Here is a 14,405-nt window from a genome sequence, read left to right as displayed (position 1 = left end):
CGGTGACCCTGGAATCTGTCAACTCTGTCACTCTCACCCAGGACAGCGACGGCAGCATCATCCTACACTGTCCTCCACACGTAACACACACATTATCCTCCACACGGTAACACACACATTACCTTCCACATGGTAAGTGGTTAGTTAGTTATGATGCAGGGCTGGTTAGTTATGATGCAGGGCGGTTAGTTATGATGCAGGGCTGGTTAGTTATGATGCAGGGTAGTTAGTTATGATGGCGGGTGGTTAGTTATGATGCAGGGTGGTTAGTTATGATGCAGGGCTGGTTAGTTATGATGCAGGGCGGTTAGTAGGTCAGACAGTCTTGACTCCCCTATAAAGTTGGCTTCAGTGTTGAATGCGCCCATGATTTTCCACATGGGAACATGTTGGGTGGTCCTTTTGCTTGGGGTGATGTAAGTTTCCTTCAACTACCAGTCTTCTAGACAGATGACACAGGAACCTTGGTATAAAACTCTTTAGTATAAATTGCAATTGCAGAGATTCACATCCAGAATACCTCAGTAGTCTATAGTAAAGATCTGTGTGGCGAAACAGGAGACAACACTCCTTATACTAGTTGGCGTGGGCAACCTACCGTCAATCATACATTGGATTAGATCCAGAGTATCTAAGGTGAGAGAAACATGTGTAGACTGTGGATTCTCACTCTGCTATCTCGTCCATGAGCCTGCCTGACTCTCAGCAGGTGCAGCCAGTTCTCAGCCTGACAACTAAAGCAGCACAGCTCCATTTCCATCATTGCGCATTGCAAGCATCTAAAGGTTATCACATATATACAGTAATCATGGCACTGGTGTAGATGAATGGCCTAGGAACAGTGGGTTAACTGCCTTGTTCAGGGGCAGAACGACAGGTACGTGCCTCCTTTCAGATGAGTGTGTGTGTGTGTGTGTGTGTGTGTGTGTGTGTGTGTGTGTGTGTGTGTGTGTGTGTGTGTGTGTGTGTGTGTGTGTGTGTGTGTTGTGTGTTTTTGTGTGTGTGTGTGTTGTGCGCGCGCAGATGAGGACTCTGAGCCGATCCAGAAGAGACTGTGTCTGACCAATGAGGAACAGACAGAGAAAGACTCCGCCCCTCATTTCTCTGTGGTCCCCTCCCTAGTGAGTTACAGAAACACACTGTCCTGCCTGTCGGGGTCCCCCTCCCTAGTGAGTTACGAAACACACTGTCCTGCCTGTCGGGGTCCCCCTCCCTAGTGAGTTACAGAAACACACTGTCCTGTCGGGGTCCCCCTCCCTAGTGAGGTACAGAAACACACTGTCCTGCCTGTCGGGGTCCCCCTCCCTAGTGAGGTACAGAAACACAACTGTCCTGCTTGTCGGGGTCCCCCTCCTAGTGAGGTACAGAAACACACTGTCCTGCCTGTCGGGGTCCCCTCCCTAGTGAGGTACAGAAACACACTGTCCTGCCTGTCGGGGTCCCCCTCCCTAGTGAGTTACAGAAACACACTGTCCTGCCTGTCGGGGTCCCCCTCCCTAGTGAGTTACAGAAACACACTGTCCTGCCTGTCGGGGTCCCCCTCCCTAGTGAGGTACAGAAACACACTGTCCTGCCTGTCGGGGTCCCCCTCCCTAGTGAGGTACAGAAACACACTGTCCTGCCTGTCGGGGTCCCCCTCCCTAGTGAGGTACAGAAACACACTGTCCTGTCGGGGTCCCCCTCCCTAGTGAGGTACAGAAACACACTGTTCTGCCTGTCGGGGTCCCCCTCCCTAGTGAGTTACAGAAACACACTGTCCTGCCTGTCGGGGTCCCCCTCCCTAGTGAGTTACAGAAACACACTGTCCTGCCTGTCGGGGTCCCCCTCCCTAGTGAGGTACAGAAACACACTGTCCTGCCTGTCGGGGTCCCCCTCCCTTGTGAGGTACAGAAACACACTGTCCTGCCTGTCGGGGTCCCCCTCCCTAGTGAGGTACAGAAACACACTGTCCTGCCTGTCGGGGTCCCCCTCCCTAGTGAGGTACAGAAACACACTGTCCTGCCTGTCGGGGTCCCCCTCCCTAGTGAGTTACAGAAACACACTGTCCTGTCTGTTGTGGTTGGCTGACAGGGTGTGATGTCTTACAGTGTATTTGTATTTCCTCTTTACTTCCTGTCAAGGCAGCAGCTACTCTTCCTGGGGTTTATTATGGATCCCCATTACTTCCTGCCAAGGCGGCAGCTACTCTTCCTGGGGTTTATTATGGATCCCCATTAGTTCCTGTCAAGGCAGCAGCTACTCTTCCTGGGGTTTATTATGGATCCCCATTAGTTCCTGCCAAGGCAGCAGCTACTCTTCCTGGGGTTTATTATGGATCCCCATTAGTTCCTGCCAAGACAGCAGCTACTCTTCCTGGGGTTTATTATGGATCCCCATTAGTTCCTGTCAAGACAGCAGCTACTCTTCCTGGGGTTTATTATGGATCCCCATTAGTTCCTGCCAAGGCAGCAGCTACTCTTCCTGGGGTTTATTATGGATCCCCATTAGTTCCTGCCAAGGCAGCAGCTACTCTTCCTGGGGTTTATTATGGATCCCCATTAGTTCCTGCCAAGGCAGCAGCTACTCTTCCTGGGGTTTATTATGGATCCCCATTAGTTCCTGCCAAGGCAGCAGCTACTCTTCCTGGGGTTTATTATGGATCCCCATTAGTTCCTGTCAAGGCAGCAGCTACTCTTCCTGGGGTTTATTATGGATCCCCATTAGTTCCTGCCAAGGCAGCAGCTACTCTTCCTGGGGTTTATTATGGATCCCCATTAGTTCCTGCCAAGGCAGCAGCTACTCTTCCTGGGGTTTATTATGGATCCCCATTTGTTCCTGCCAAGGCAGCAGCTACTCTTCCTGGGGTTTATTATGGATCCCCATTAGTTCCTGCCAAGGCAGCAGCTACTCTTCCTGGGGTTTATTATGGATCCCCATTAGTTCCTGTCAAGGCAGCAGCTACTCTTCCTGGGGGTTTATTATGGATCCCCATTAGTTCCTGCCAAGGCAGCAGCTACTCTTCCTGGGGTTTATTATGGATCCCCATTAGTTCCTGCCAAGGCAGCAGCTACTCTTCCTGGGGTTTATTATGGATCCCCATTTGTTCCTGCCAAGGCAGCAGCTACTCTTCCTGGGGTTTATTATGGATCCCCATTAGTTCCTGCCAAGGCAGCAGCTACTCTTCCTGGGGTTTATTATGGATCCCCATTAGTTCCTGCCAAGGCAGCAGCTACTCTTCCTGGGGTTTATTATGGATCCCCATTAGTTCCTGCCAAGGCAGCAGCTACTCTTCCTGGGGTTTATTATGGATCCCCATTAGTTCCTGCCAAGGCAGCAGCTACTCTTCCTGGGGTTTATTATGGATCCCCATTAGTTCCTGCCAAGGCAGCAGCTACTCTTCCTGGGGTTTATTATGGATCCACATTAGTTCCTGCCAAGGCAGCAGCTACTCTTCCTGGTGTCCAAACATATTAAAGCACTTACATTACATATAAAACTAAATATAAAACAGTACATAACATTATTACACCACTACATGTCTACAATACAACATGTTTAATACAACCATACAACAATATCACATTGTATAGGTGTGTCTGTACCTTTGTGTGTGTCTCTTCAGTGTCAGAGGGAGATGAGAGCTTCGAGGTGACTATGACCGCCACCGCCGACAGTGACATTACAGAAGAGGGGGAGGCCCAGATACAGGTACCTAACAAACCCTTCCACGACCTCTCACCCTCTCTCCTCTCCTCCTCTCCTCTCATTCTCTCCTCTCCTCCTCTCATTCTCTCATTCTCTCCTCCTCTCTCTCCTCTCCTCTCCTCCTCTCACTCTCTCTCCTCTCCTCCTCTCATTCTCTCCTCTCCTCCTCTCTCTCTCCTCCTCTCTCTCTCTCCTCTCCTCCTCTCTCTCTCCTCTCCTCCTCTCTCTCTCTCCTCTCCTCCTCTCTCTCTCCTTTCCTCCTCTCTCTCTCTCCTTTCCTCCTCTCTCCTCTCCTCCTCTCTCTCTCCTCTCCTCCTCTCTCTCTCCTCTCCTCCTCTCTCCTCTCTCTCTCTCCTCTCCTCCTCTCATTCTCTCCTCTCCTCCTCTCTCTCTCCTCTCCTCCTCTCTCTCTCTCCTCTCTCCTCCTTTCATTCTCTCTCCTCTCCTCTCCTCCTCTCATTCTCTCCTCTCCTCTTCATTTTTCTTTACACTTTGTGTGTGTGTCTGTCTCTCTGTGCGTGTGTGTGGGTGTGTGTCTGTGTGTAGATCTTGCAGAGTGAGGATCCTCAGAACAGTGAAGAGATATCTCCTGTCAGCCAGGCCTGGTTCACCACCAAGGAGGATAAAGACACTCTGGTTAACAAAGGTGCACATTGAGCTCGCTACATATATTTATGGTTGGTCAGTGGGTTTACGCAGGCTGTGATTGGTCAGTGTGCTAACAGAGGCTGTGATTGGTTGTTTGTCTGCAGGTCATAAGTGGAAACAAGGCATGTGGTCTAAAGAGGAGATCGACCTCCTGATGAGCAACATCCAACAATATGTGAAGGTACACACACACACACACACACACACACACACACACACACACACACACACACACACACACACACACACACACACACACACACACACACCCTCTCAAACAGGTACACACACACACACACACACACCTCTCAAACAGGTACACACACACACACACACACACACACACACACACACACACACACCTCTCAAACAGGTACACACACACACACACACACACACACACACACCTCTCAAACAGGTACACACGCACATACACACACACACACACACACACCTCTCAAACAGGTACACACACACACACACATACACACACGCACACACACACACCACACCCACCCTCACGGTGAGTTCCCAGCAGGTGTCCGGGAGTCTGTCCTAGCCGTGTGTCTGTGCAGGGTCGGGGAATGGAGGACCCAGCTGAGATCATCTTTGAGATGTCTAAGGAGGAGCGTAAGGATTTCTACCGCAGCGTGGCCTGGGGTCTGAACCGCCCGCTGTTCGCCGTCTACCGACGAGTCCTCCGCATGTACGATAACCGCAACCATGTGGGCAAGTCAGTACTCACCCCTCCCACATCATCATGGCCCCTCCCACATCATCATAGCCCCCCCACATCATCATAGCCCCTCCCCCCACATCATCATAGCCCCTCCCCCCACATCATCATAGCCCCTCCCACATCATCATAGCCCCCCCCACATCATCATAGCCCCTCCCCCCACATCATCATCGCCCCTCCCCCCACATCACCATAGCCCCTCCCCCCACATCATCATAGCCCCTCCCCCCCACATCATCATAGCCCCTCCCCCCACATCATCATAACCCCTCCCCCCACATCATCATAACCCCTCCCCCCCACATCATCATAACCCCTCCCCCCCCACATCATCATAACCCCTCCCCCCCACATCATCATAACCCCTCCCCCCCACATCATCATAGCCCCTCCCCCCACATCATAGCCCCTCCCCCCCACATCATCATCATAGCCCCTCCCCCCACATCATAGCCCCTCCCCCCACATCATCATAACCCCTCCCCCCACAGCATCATAGCCCCTCCCACATCATCATCATAACCCCTCCCCACCACATCATCATAGCACCTCCCACATCATCATCATAGCACCTCCCACATCATCATCATAACCCCTCCCCCCACATCATCATAGCCCCTCCCCCCACATCATCATAACCCCTCCCCACCACATCATCATAGCCCCTCCCCCCCACAGCATCATAACCCCTCCCCCCCACAGCATCATAACCCCTCCCCCCACATCATCATCAACCCCTCCCCCCCCACATCATCATAACCCCTCCCCCCCACATCATCATAGCCCCTCCCCACCACATTATCATAGCCCCTCCTCACCACATTATCATAGCCCCTCCCCCCACATCATCATAGCCCCTCCCCCCACATCATCATCATCATCATAGCCCCCCCCACATCATCATCATCATAGCCCCTCCCCCCACATTATCATAGCCCCCCCACATCATCATAGCCCCTCCCCACCACATCATCATCATAGCCCCTCCACCCCACATCATCATAGCCCCTCCCTACCACATCATCATAGCCCCTCCCCCCACATCATCATCATCATAGCCCCTCCCCCCCCACCACATCATCATCATAGCCCCCCCTCACCACATCATCATAGCCCCCCCAGAGTTTTAGTGTGTTGGTGTGTGTGATCTGATGTTGTTGTTGTTATTGTGAAGGTACTCTCCTGAGGAGATCAACAAGCTGAAAGAGTGAGTATGACATCACTTCCTCCTCTAAATGCGTCTCCAGTCAACATGTGCTGCAGTCTGAGGATGTGTTTGTGTTCAGGCTGAGACAGAAGCATGGTAACGACTGGGCCACCATAGGAGCCGCTCTGGGTCGCAGCGCCTCGTCTGTTAAAGACCGCTGCCGACTAATGAAGGACACCTGCAACACAGGTCAGATACTTTATCCTGGAGGGTTTATGCTTTAGGAAGCAGGTCAGACACTTTATCCTGGAGGGTTTATGCTTTAGGAAGCAGGTCAGACACTTTATCCTGGAGGGTTTATGCTTTAGGAAGCAGGTCAGACACTTTATCCTGGAGGGTTTATGCTTTAGGAAGCAAGTCAGATATTTGTCCTGGAGGGTTTATGCTTTAGGAAGCAGGTCAGACACTTTATCCTGGAGGGTTTATGCTTTAGGAAGCAGGTCAGACACTTTATCCTGGAGGGTTTATGCTTTAGGAAGCAGGTCAGACACTTTATCCTGGAGGGTTTATGCTTTAGGAAGCAGGTCAGACACTTTATCCTGGAGGGTTTAGGCTTTAGGAAGCAGGTCAGATTATACTCCTGGAGGGTTTATGCTTTAGGAAGCAGGTCAGATACTTTGTCCTGGAGGGTTTATGCTTTAGGAAGCAGGTCAGATACTTTATCCTGGAGGGTTTATGCTTTAGGAAGCAAGTCAGATATTTGTCCTGGAGGGTTTATGCTTTAGGAAGCAGGTCAGACACTTTATCCTGGAGGGTTTAGGTTTTAGGAAGCAGGTCAGATTATTCTCCTGGAGGGTTTATGCTTTAGGAAGCAGGTCAGATACTTTATCCTGGAGGGTTTATGCTTTAGGAAGCAAGTCAGATATTTGTCCTGGAGGGTTTATGCTTTAGGAAGCAGGTCAGACACTTTATCCTGGAGGGTTTAGGCTTTAGGAAGCAGGTCAGATTATTCTCCTGGAGGGTTTATGCTTTAGGAAGCAGGTCAGATACTTTATCCTGGAGGGTTTATGCTTTAGGAAGCAGGTCGGATTATTCTCCTGGAGGGTTTATGCTTTAGGAAGCAGGTCAGACACATTATCCTGGAGGGTTTATGCTTTAGGAAGCAGGTCAGAACCTTTATCCTGGAGGGTTTATGCTTTAGGAAGCAGGTCAGAACCTTTATCCTGGAGGGTTTATGCTTTAGGAAGCAGGTCAGATTATTCTCCTGGAGGGTTTATGCTTTAGGAAGCAGGTCAGATACTTTATCCTGGAGGGTTTATGCTTTAGGAAGCAGGTCAGATTATTCTCCTGGAGGGTTTATGCTTTAGGAAGCAGGTCAGATACTTTATCCTGGAGGGTTTATGCTTTAGGATGCAGGTCAGATTATTCTCCTGGAGGGTTTATGCTTTAGGAAGCAGGTCAGATATTTGTCCTGGAGGGTTCATGCTTTAGGAAGCGGGACTTACAGTTGTCTGTGTGTGTAGGGAAGTGGAGTGAGGAAGAGGAGAGGCGTCTATCGGACAGTGTGTATGCGCTGGCGGGTGTGTGTCCAGGCCGTGCGGTGACGGGGGGGGTGTCCTGGGCGGCTGTAGCTGATCTGGTGGGAACGCGGTCGGAGAAACAGTGTCGCTCTAAATGGCTCAACTACCTCAACTGGAAACAGAGTGGAGGGACGGAGTGGACCAAAGACCAGGATCTCAGCTTAGTACACAGGTAGGGAGGGGTCTGGATGGGGTGGGTCTGGGGGGTGGGGGTCTGGGGGGTGGGGGTCTGGGTCTGGGTAGTGGGGTCTGGGTGGGTGGTGGGGGGGTGAGGGTCTGGGTGGTGGGGGTCTGGGTGGTGGGGGTCTGGGTGGGGGTCTGGGTGGTGGGGGTCTGGGTGTTGGGGGGTCTGGGTGGGGGGGTCTGGGTGGGGGGGGTCTGGGTAGTGGGGGTCTGGGTGGTGGGGGTCTGGGTGTTGGGGGGTCTGGGTGGTGGGGGTCTGGGTGGTGGGGGGTCTGGGTGGTGGGGGGGTCTGGGTGGTGGGGGGTCTGGGTGGGGGGGGTCTGGGTGGTGGGGGTCTGGGTAGTGGGGGTCTGGGTGGGTAATTACAGTATTCGAATGTAGAATTCAAACCAGCTTTATTGATGAAAGTACCTACATCTGGTGTTTACTTCTTCTGGCTTACTGTGTGTGTGTGTGTGTGTGTGTGTGTGTGTGTGTGTGTGTGTGTGTGTGTGTGTGCAGGATAGTGGAGTTGGATGTGGATGATGAGAATGAGTTAAAGTGGGAGGAGCTAGCAGGGGGGTGGAGCAGTGTTCGCTCTCCTCAGTGGCTCAGATCTAAGTGGTGGAGCATCAAGAGACAAGTAGCCAATCACAAGGAACTGCCCTTCCACGGTAACGCCTCTGACCCTCACCTTTAACCCCTGACCCTCACCTCTAACCCCTGACCCTCACCTTTAACCCCTGACCCTCACCTTTAACCCCTGACCCTCACCTTTAACCCCTGACCCTCACCTCTAACCCCTGACCCTCACCTTTAACCCCTGACCCTCACCTTTAACCCCTGACCCTCACCTCTAACCCCTGACCCTCACCTCTAACCCCTGACCCTCACCTCTAACCCCTGACCCTCACCTCTAACCCCTGACCCTCACCTCTAACCCCTGACCCTCACCTCTAACCCCTGACCCTCACCTCTAACCCCTGACCCTTACCTCTCCTCTAACCCCTGACCCTTACCTCTCCTCTAACCCCTGACCCTTACCTCTCCTCACCTCTAACCCCTGACCCTCACCTCTAACCCCTGACCCTTACCTCTCCTCACCTCTAACCCCTGACCCTTACCTCTCCTCACCTCTAACCCCTGACCCTTACCTCTCCTCACCTCTAACCCCTGACCCTAACCTCTCCTCACCACTAACCCCTGACCCTTACCTCTCCTCACCTCTAACCCCTGACCCTAACCTCTCCTCACCACTAACCCCTGACCCTAACCTCTCCTCACCACTAACCCCTGACCCTAACCTCTCCTCACCTCTAACCCCTGACCCTAACCTCTCCTCACCACTAACCCCTGACCCTTACCTCTCCTCACCTCTAACCCCTGACCCTAACCTCTCCTCACCACTAACCCCTGACCCTTACCTCTCCTCACCTCTAACCCCTGACCCTAACCTCTCCTCACCACTAACCCCTGACCCTTACCTCTCCTCACCTCTAACCCCTGACCCTTACCTCTCCTCACCTCTAACCCCTGACCCTTACCTCTCCTCACCTCTAACCTCTCATATCCAGTATCAGCAACATGTTTAAATCATACACAATAACAAACTAGTGATATTGTTACTACTGCAGATAATACTGTGTGTGTGGTGTGTCTGTGTGGTGTGTGTGTGTGTGTGTGTGTGTGTGTGTGTGTGTAGTGTTACTGAAGGGTCTTCAGGAGTTGATGGAGAATCAGGTGCCGTTAGGGGCGGGGCCAGGTAGCCCTTCCCTGCAGATCCGAGTCACGCGATTGGAGGAGTGCTGTAGCTCCACCCCCCGGCCCGTCACAGCGCTGCAGATCCCACTGCAGATCACACACCTCGGTCAGTACAGGGGAGGGGAAGAGTGTGTGTGTGTGTGTGTGTACTGACTGGCATCTCTATCAGCCTCAGACTGTGTGTGTGTGTGTGTGTGTGTGTGTGTGTGTGTGTGTGTGTGTGTGTGTGTGTGTGTGTGTGTGTGTACTGACTGGCATCTCTATCAGCCTCAGACGGTGCTGGTACCAGTGACACAGAGACCATCACCCTCAACACTGCTGCTCTGCAGACCTTACAGATCCTCCCTGTGAGTTGGACCATAATATTACCTTTAGATACAGACACAATGTTCATGTAATGCTCTTTTAATATCACAACAACAATCACCGTGTGTGTGTGTAGTCTTTCCACCTGCACCCTACAGGGACTCCAGGGACATACTTCCTTCAGACAGCAGCCAATCAGAGCCTGCCGCTCAGTCTTTCCAGCAATCCCACCGTCACCCTGACGGCTAGCTCCTCGCCCTCGTCCCCAGAACACATTATCCTACACAGCCTCTCAGTGAGTGTGTTTCAGAACTCCTCCTAAAACCCCACCTGTTTCGTTTTGCTTGTCAGTGACATTTTGTTAATTCCCTTGTTTTGAGCGACAATTTTTGTTTTTCTTGCTGGGGAACGTAACAGGAAGTAATCGGCGGCAGGGTAGCCTAGTGGTTAGAGCGTTGGACTAGTAACCGAAAGGTTGCAAGTTCGAATCCCCAAGCTGACAAAGTACAAATCTGTCGTTCTGCCCCCTGAACAAGGCAGTTTACCCCCTGTTCCCCCGGGAGGCCGTCATTGAAAATAAGAATCTGTTCTTAACTGACTTGCCTGGTTACATAAAGGTAAAATAATAAAAAAAATTGAATAATTGATTAAGCTTTCTGTACAATAGAAGATATTTAAACCCAGACAGCTTTTAGAGAAACACTTGTGAGCGATTATTATAAATAACGTTCACTCCCTCAGTAATATTATTATAAATAACGATCACTCTCACTGGTGAACTAGTCCTTAGTTAGTCATATACCCCTGGTGAACTAGTCCTTAGTAATATACCCCTGGTGAACTAGTCCTTAGTTAGTAATATACCCCTGGTGAACTAGTCCTTAGTTAGTCATATACCCCTGGTGAACTAGTCCTTAGTTAGTAATATACCCCTGGTGAACTAGTCCTTAGTCAGTAATATACCCCTGGTGAACTAGTCCTTAGTCAGTAATATACCCCTGGTGAACTAGTCCTTAGTCAGTAATATACCCCTGGTGAACTAGTCCTTAGTTAGTAATATACCCCTGGTGAACTAGTCCTTAGTCAGTAATATACCCCTGGTGAACTAGTCCTTAGTCAGTAATATACCCCTGGTGAACTAGTCCTTAGTCAGTAATATACCCCTGGTGAACTAGTCCTTAGTTAGTAATATACCCCTGGTGAACTAGTCCTTAGTCAGTAATATACCCCTGGTGAACTAGTCCTTAGTCAGTAATATACCCCTGGTGAACTAGTCCTTAGTCAGTAATATACCCCTGGTTAACTAGTCCTTAGTTAGTAATATACCCCTGGTGAACTAGTCCTTAGTAATATTGTTATAAATTATGTTCTCTCCCATAGAAACTAGTTATTTTCTGACTTTAAGTGCAGCATTTTGTTTTGTCAGACGGAGGGTCTTTGTTCCAACGACAGCGTCATCATTCAGACGGTCACCTCTGACCACACCTCTCCAGAGCCTCTTTGCCAATCACAGCTGGTTGTGGAGATGCAGGGGGAGGAGCCAGAGCAGAACTTCCTGATTGGTTCCTCAGAAGGCGGAGCCACCGAGACTCCGGAGCCAATGACAGACAGTTTTACTGCCAAGGTCCTGGAGTCTTCCTCTCAGGAGGAGCAGGTGGTGGATTCTGGGATAGCGAAGGGGGCGGTGCTTATCGTTTCTCCTACAAATGTCAGCAGCACACTGACAGGTACACACCACACACACACGTACACACACACACACCTACACACCACACACACACCTACACCTACACACCACACATATATATACACACACACACTCGCTCTCGCTCTCTCATCCTCCTCCTCTTCTCTCTCATCCTCCTCTCTCTCATCCTCCTCCTCTTCTCTCTCATCCTCCTCTCTCTCATCCTCCTCCTCTCTCATCCTCCTCCTCCTCTCTCATCCTCCTCCTCCTCTCTCATCCTCCTCCTCTCTCTCATCCTCCTCTTCTCTCTCATCCTCCTCTTCTCTCTCATCCTCCTCCTCTCTCATCCTCCTCCTCTTCTCTCTCATCCTCCTCTCTCTCATCCTCCTCCTCTCTCTCTCTCTCTCTCATCCTCCTCCTCTCTCTCTCATCCTCCTCTCATCCTCCTCTCTCTCTCATCCTCCTCCTCTCTCATCCTCCTCCTCTTCTCTCTCATCCTCCTCCTCTTCTCTCTCATCCTCCTCCTCTTCTCTCTCATCCTCCTCCTCTCTCTCTCATCCTCCTCTTCTTCTCTCCTTCAGATCTGATCCTAGAGAACCAGGATGGTTCTGACTTAGCTGGAAAACATCATCACTGATGGAGCCAATCAAACAGCAGAGTGGACATGTCATCATTTTGGACATTATTTCTGATTGGCTGAGTTGGCCATTAAGCCCCTCCCCTTTAAATGTTCTCTTTGGTCAGAGGTGAGACTATGACATCATCATGGGCTCCTGTGGGGGCCGGCCTGACCGTGAGGGTGTGTGTGTGTGAGAGGGTGTGTGTGTGTGAGAGGGTGTGTGTGAGAGAGGGTGTGTGTGAGAGGGTGTGTGTGTGTGTGTGTGTGTGTGTGTGAGAGAGAGGGTGTGTGTGTGTGAGAGGGTGTGTGTGTGTGAGAGGGTGTGTGTGTGTGAGAGAGGGTGTGTGTGAGAGAGAGGGTGTGTGTTGCAGAACGGTCTTTCCAAACTGTCCGTTCTATGTACTTCATAAAGCCTGCAGCCAGAGCCACACTGACTGGACTAAGCTCTTCCTAATATTGAGTTGCAACTCCACGTCTCAAATGTCTGAAAGCTTCAAAATCCTTCTTTAACCCGTCTCCTCTCCTTCATCTACTCTGATTGAAGTGGATTTAACAAGTGACATCAATAAGGGATCATAATCTTTCACCTGGATTCACCTGGTCAGTCTGTCATGGATAGAGCAGGTGTTCTTAATGTTTTGTCCACTCAGTGTGGTAGATTCTCTGGTAGCTCTGCCTCAGAACAGCACCTTACAGTTTCTAGGTCCCGGTGTTTTCTGTTGTAACCGTCGGCCTGCTGACCACACGAAGAACAGGACAGATTCTCATTCATCTGACACTGTGAATTATATCTGCATTTACTTTATTTATGTGTAATTAAAAACTCCCACAGTTGTTACTCTGGTGTGTTTTAGCACCGTCTGTCGATCGTCCGACACTTTATCCCCGGTTATACCTGCTCCTTTGTCCTGATCTTGTCCACATTCTGATTTAATGTGTCCCATATTCTGAAATAGCATGGGGTGGACATGTCCCATATTCTGAAATAGCATGGGGGGGACATGTCCCATATTCTGAAATAGCATGGTGTCCAGCTTCCACTGGGGGACATGTCCCATATTCTGAAATAGCATGGGGTGGACATGTCCCATATTCTGTAATAGCATGGGGTGGACATGTCCCATATTCTGAAATAGCATGGGGGGGACATGTCCCATATTCTGAAATAGCATGGTGTCCAGCTTCCACTGGGGGACATGTCCCATATTCTGAAATAGCATGGGGTGGACATGTCCCATATTCTGTAATAGCATGGGGTGGACATGTCCCATATTCTGTAATAGCATGGGGTGGACATGTCCCATATTCTGAAATAGCATGGGGTGGACATGTCCCATATTCTGAAATAGCATGGGGGGGACATGTCCCATATTCTGTAATAGCATGGGGTGGACATGTCCCATATTCTGAAATAGCATGGGGTGGACATGTCCCATATTCTGAAATAGCATGGGGTGCAGCTTCCACTGGGGGATGGGGACATGTCCCATATTCTGAAATAGCATGGGGTGGACATGTCCCATATTCTGAAATAGCATGGGGGGACATGTCCCATATTCTGAAATAGCATGGGGGGACATGTCCCATATTCTGAAATGGCATGGGGGGACATGTCCCATATTCTGAAATAGCATGGGGTGCAGCTTCCACTGAGGGATGGGGGGACATGTCCCATATTCTGAAATGGCATGGGGGGGACATGTCCCATATTCTGAAATAGCATGGGGTGCAGCTTCCACTGAGGGATGGGGGGACATGTCCCATATTCTGAAATAGCATGGGGTGCAGCTTCCACTGAGGGATGGGGGGACATGTCCCATATTCTGAAATAGCATGGGGGGGACATGTCCCATATTCTGAAATGGCATGGGGGACATGTCCCATATTCTGAAATAGCATGGGGGGGACATGTCCCATATTCTGAAATGGCATGGGGGACATGTCCCATGGGGGGGGTCTTCCAGAATGCCTGAACTGCTTCGTCTTGCTATTCTGGATGCTTCACCATCCAATTCCACCCGACGACAATATAAAGGCAACATCTGAAGTGTTGATCCCATGTTTCATGAGAT

The 14,405-nt window shown here is 50.7% G+C and overlaps 1 protein-coding gene and 1 long non-coding RNA gene across 2 annotated transcripts; both read left to right on the top strand.

Moving 5' to 3' along the window:
- The first annotated feature begins 1,160 nt into the window (after positions 1-1,160).
- LOC115189794 (cyclin-D-binding Myb-like transcription factor 1) lies at positions 1,161-12,590 on the top strand. Its single transcript, XM_029748311.1, has 14 exons — positions 1,161-1,169; positions 3,602-3,687; positions 4,231-4,330; positions 4,437-4,513; positions 4,908-5,065; positions 6,246-6,278; positions 6,358-6,467; positions 7,742-7,970; positions 8,483-8,634; positions 9,663-9,827; positions 9,989-10,068; positions 10,164-10,322; positions 11,454-11,754; positions 12,296-12,590. Coding segments are annotated over exons 1-14 (1,707 nt in total). The 5' UTR covers positions 1,161-1,168; the 3' UTR covers positions 12,352-12,590.
- Positions 6,474-7,740, top strand: LOC115189795 (uncharacterized). Its single transcript, XR_003876999.1, has 2 exons — positions 6,474-7,218; positions 7,469-7,740. It is a non-coding gene; the product is annotated as an uncharacterized LOC115189795 (long non-coding RNA).
- Positions 12,591-14,405: the final 1,815 nt, after the last annotated feature.

Source organism: Salmo trutta, unplaced genomic scaffold (genome assembly GCF_901001165.1).
Source record: "Salmo trutta unplaced genomic scaffold, fSalTru1.1, whole genome shotgun sequence".
NCBI lineage: Eukaryota > Metazoa > Chordata > Actinopteri > Salmoniformes > Salmonidae > Salmo > Salmo trutta.
This window is presented reverse-complemented; position numbering and strand designations above follow the sequence as displayed.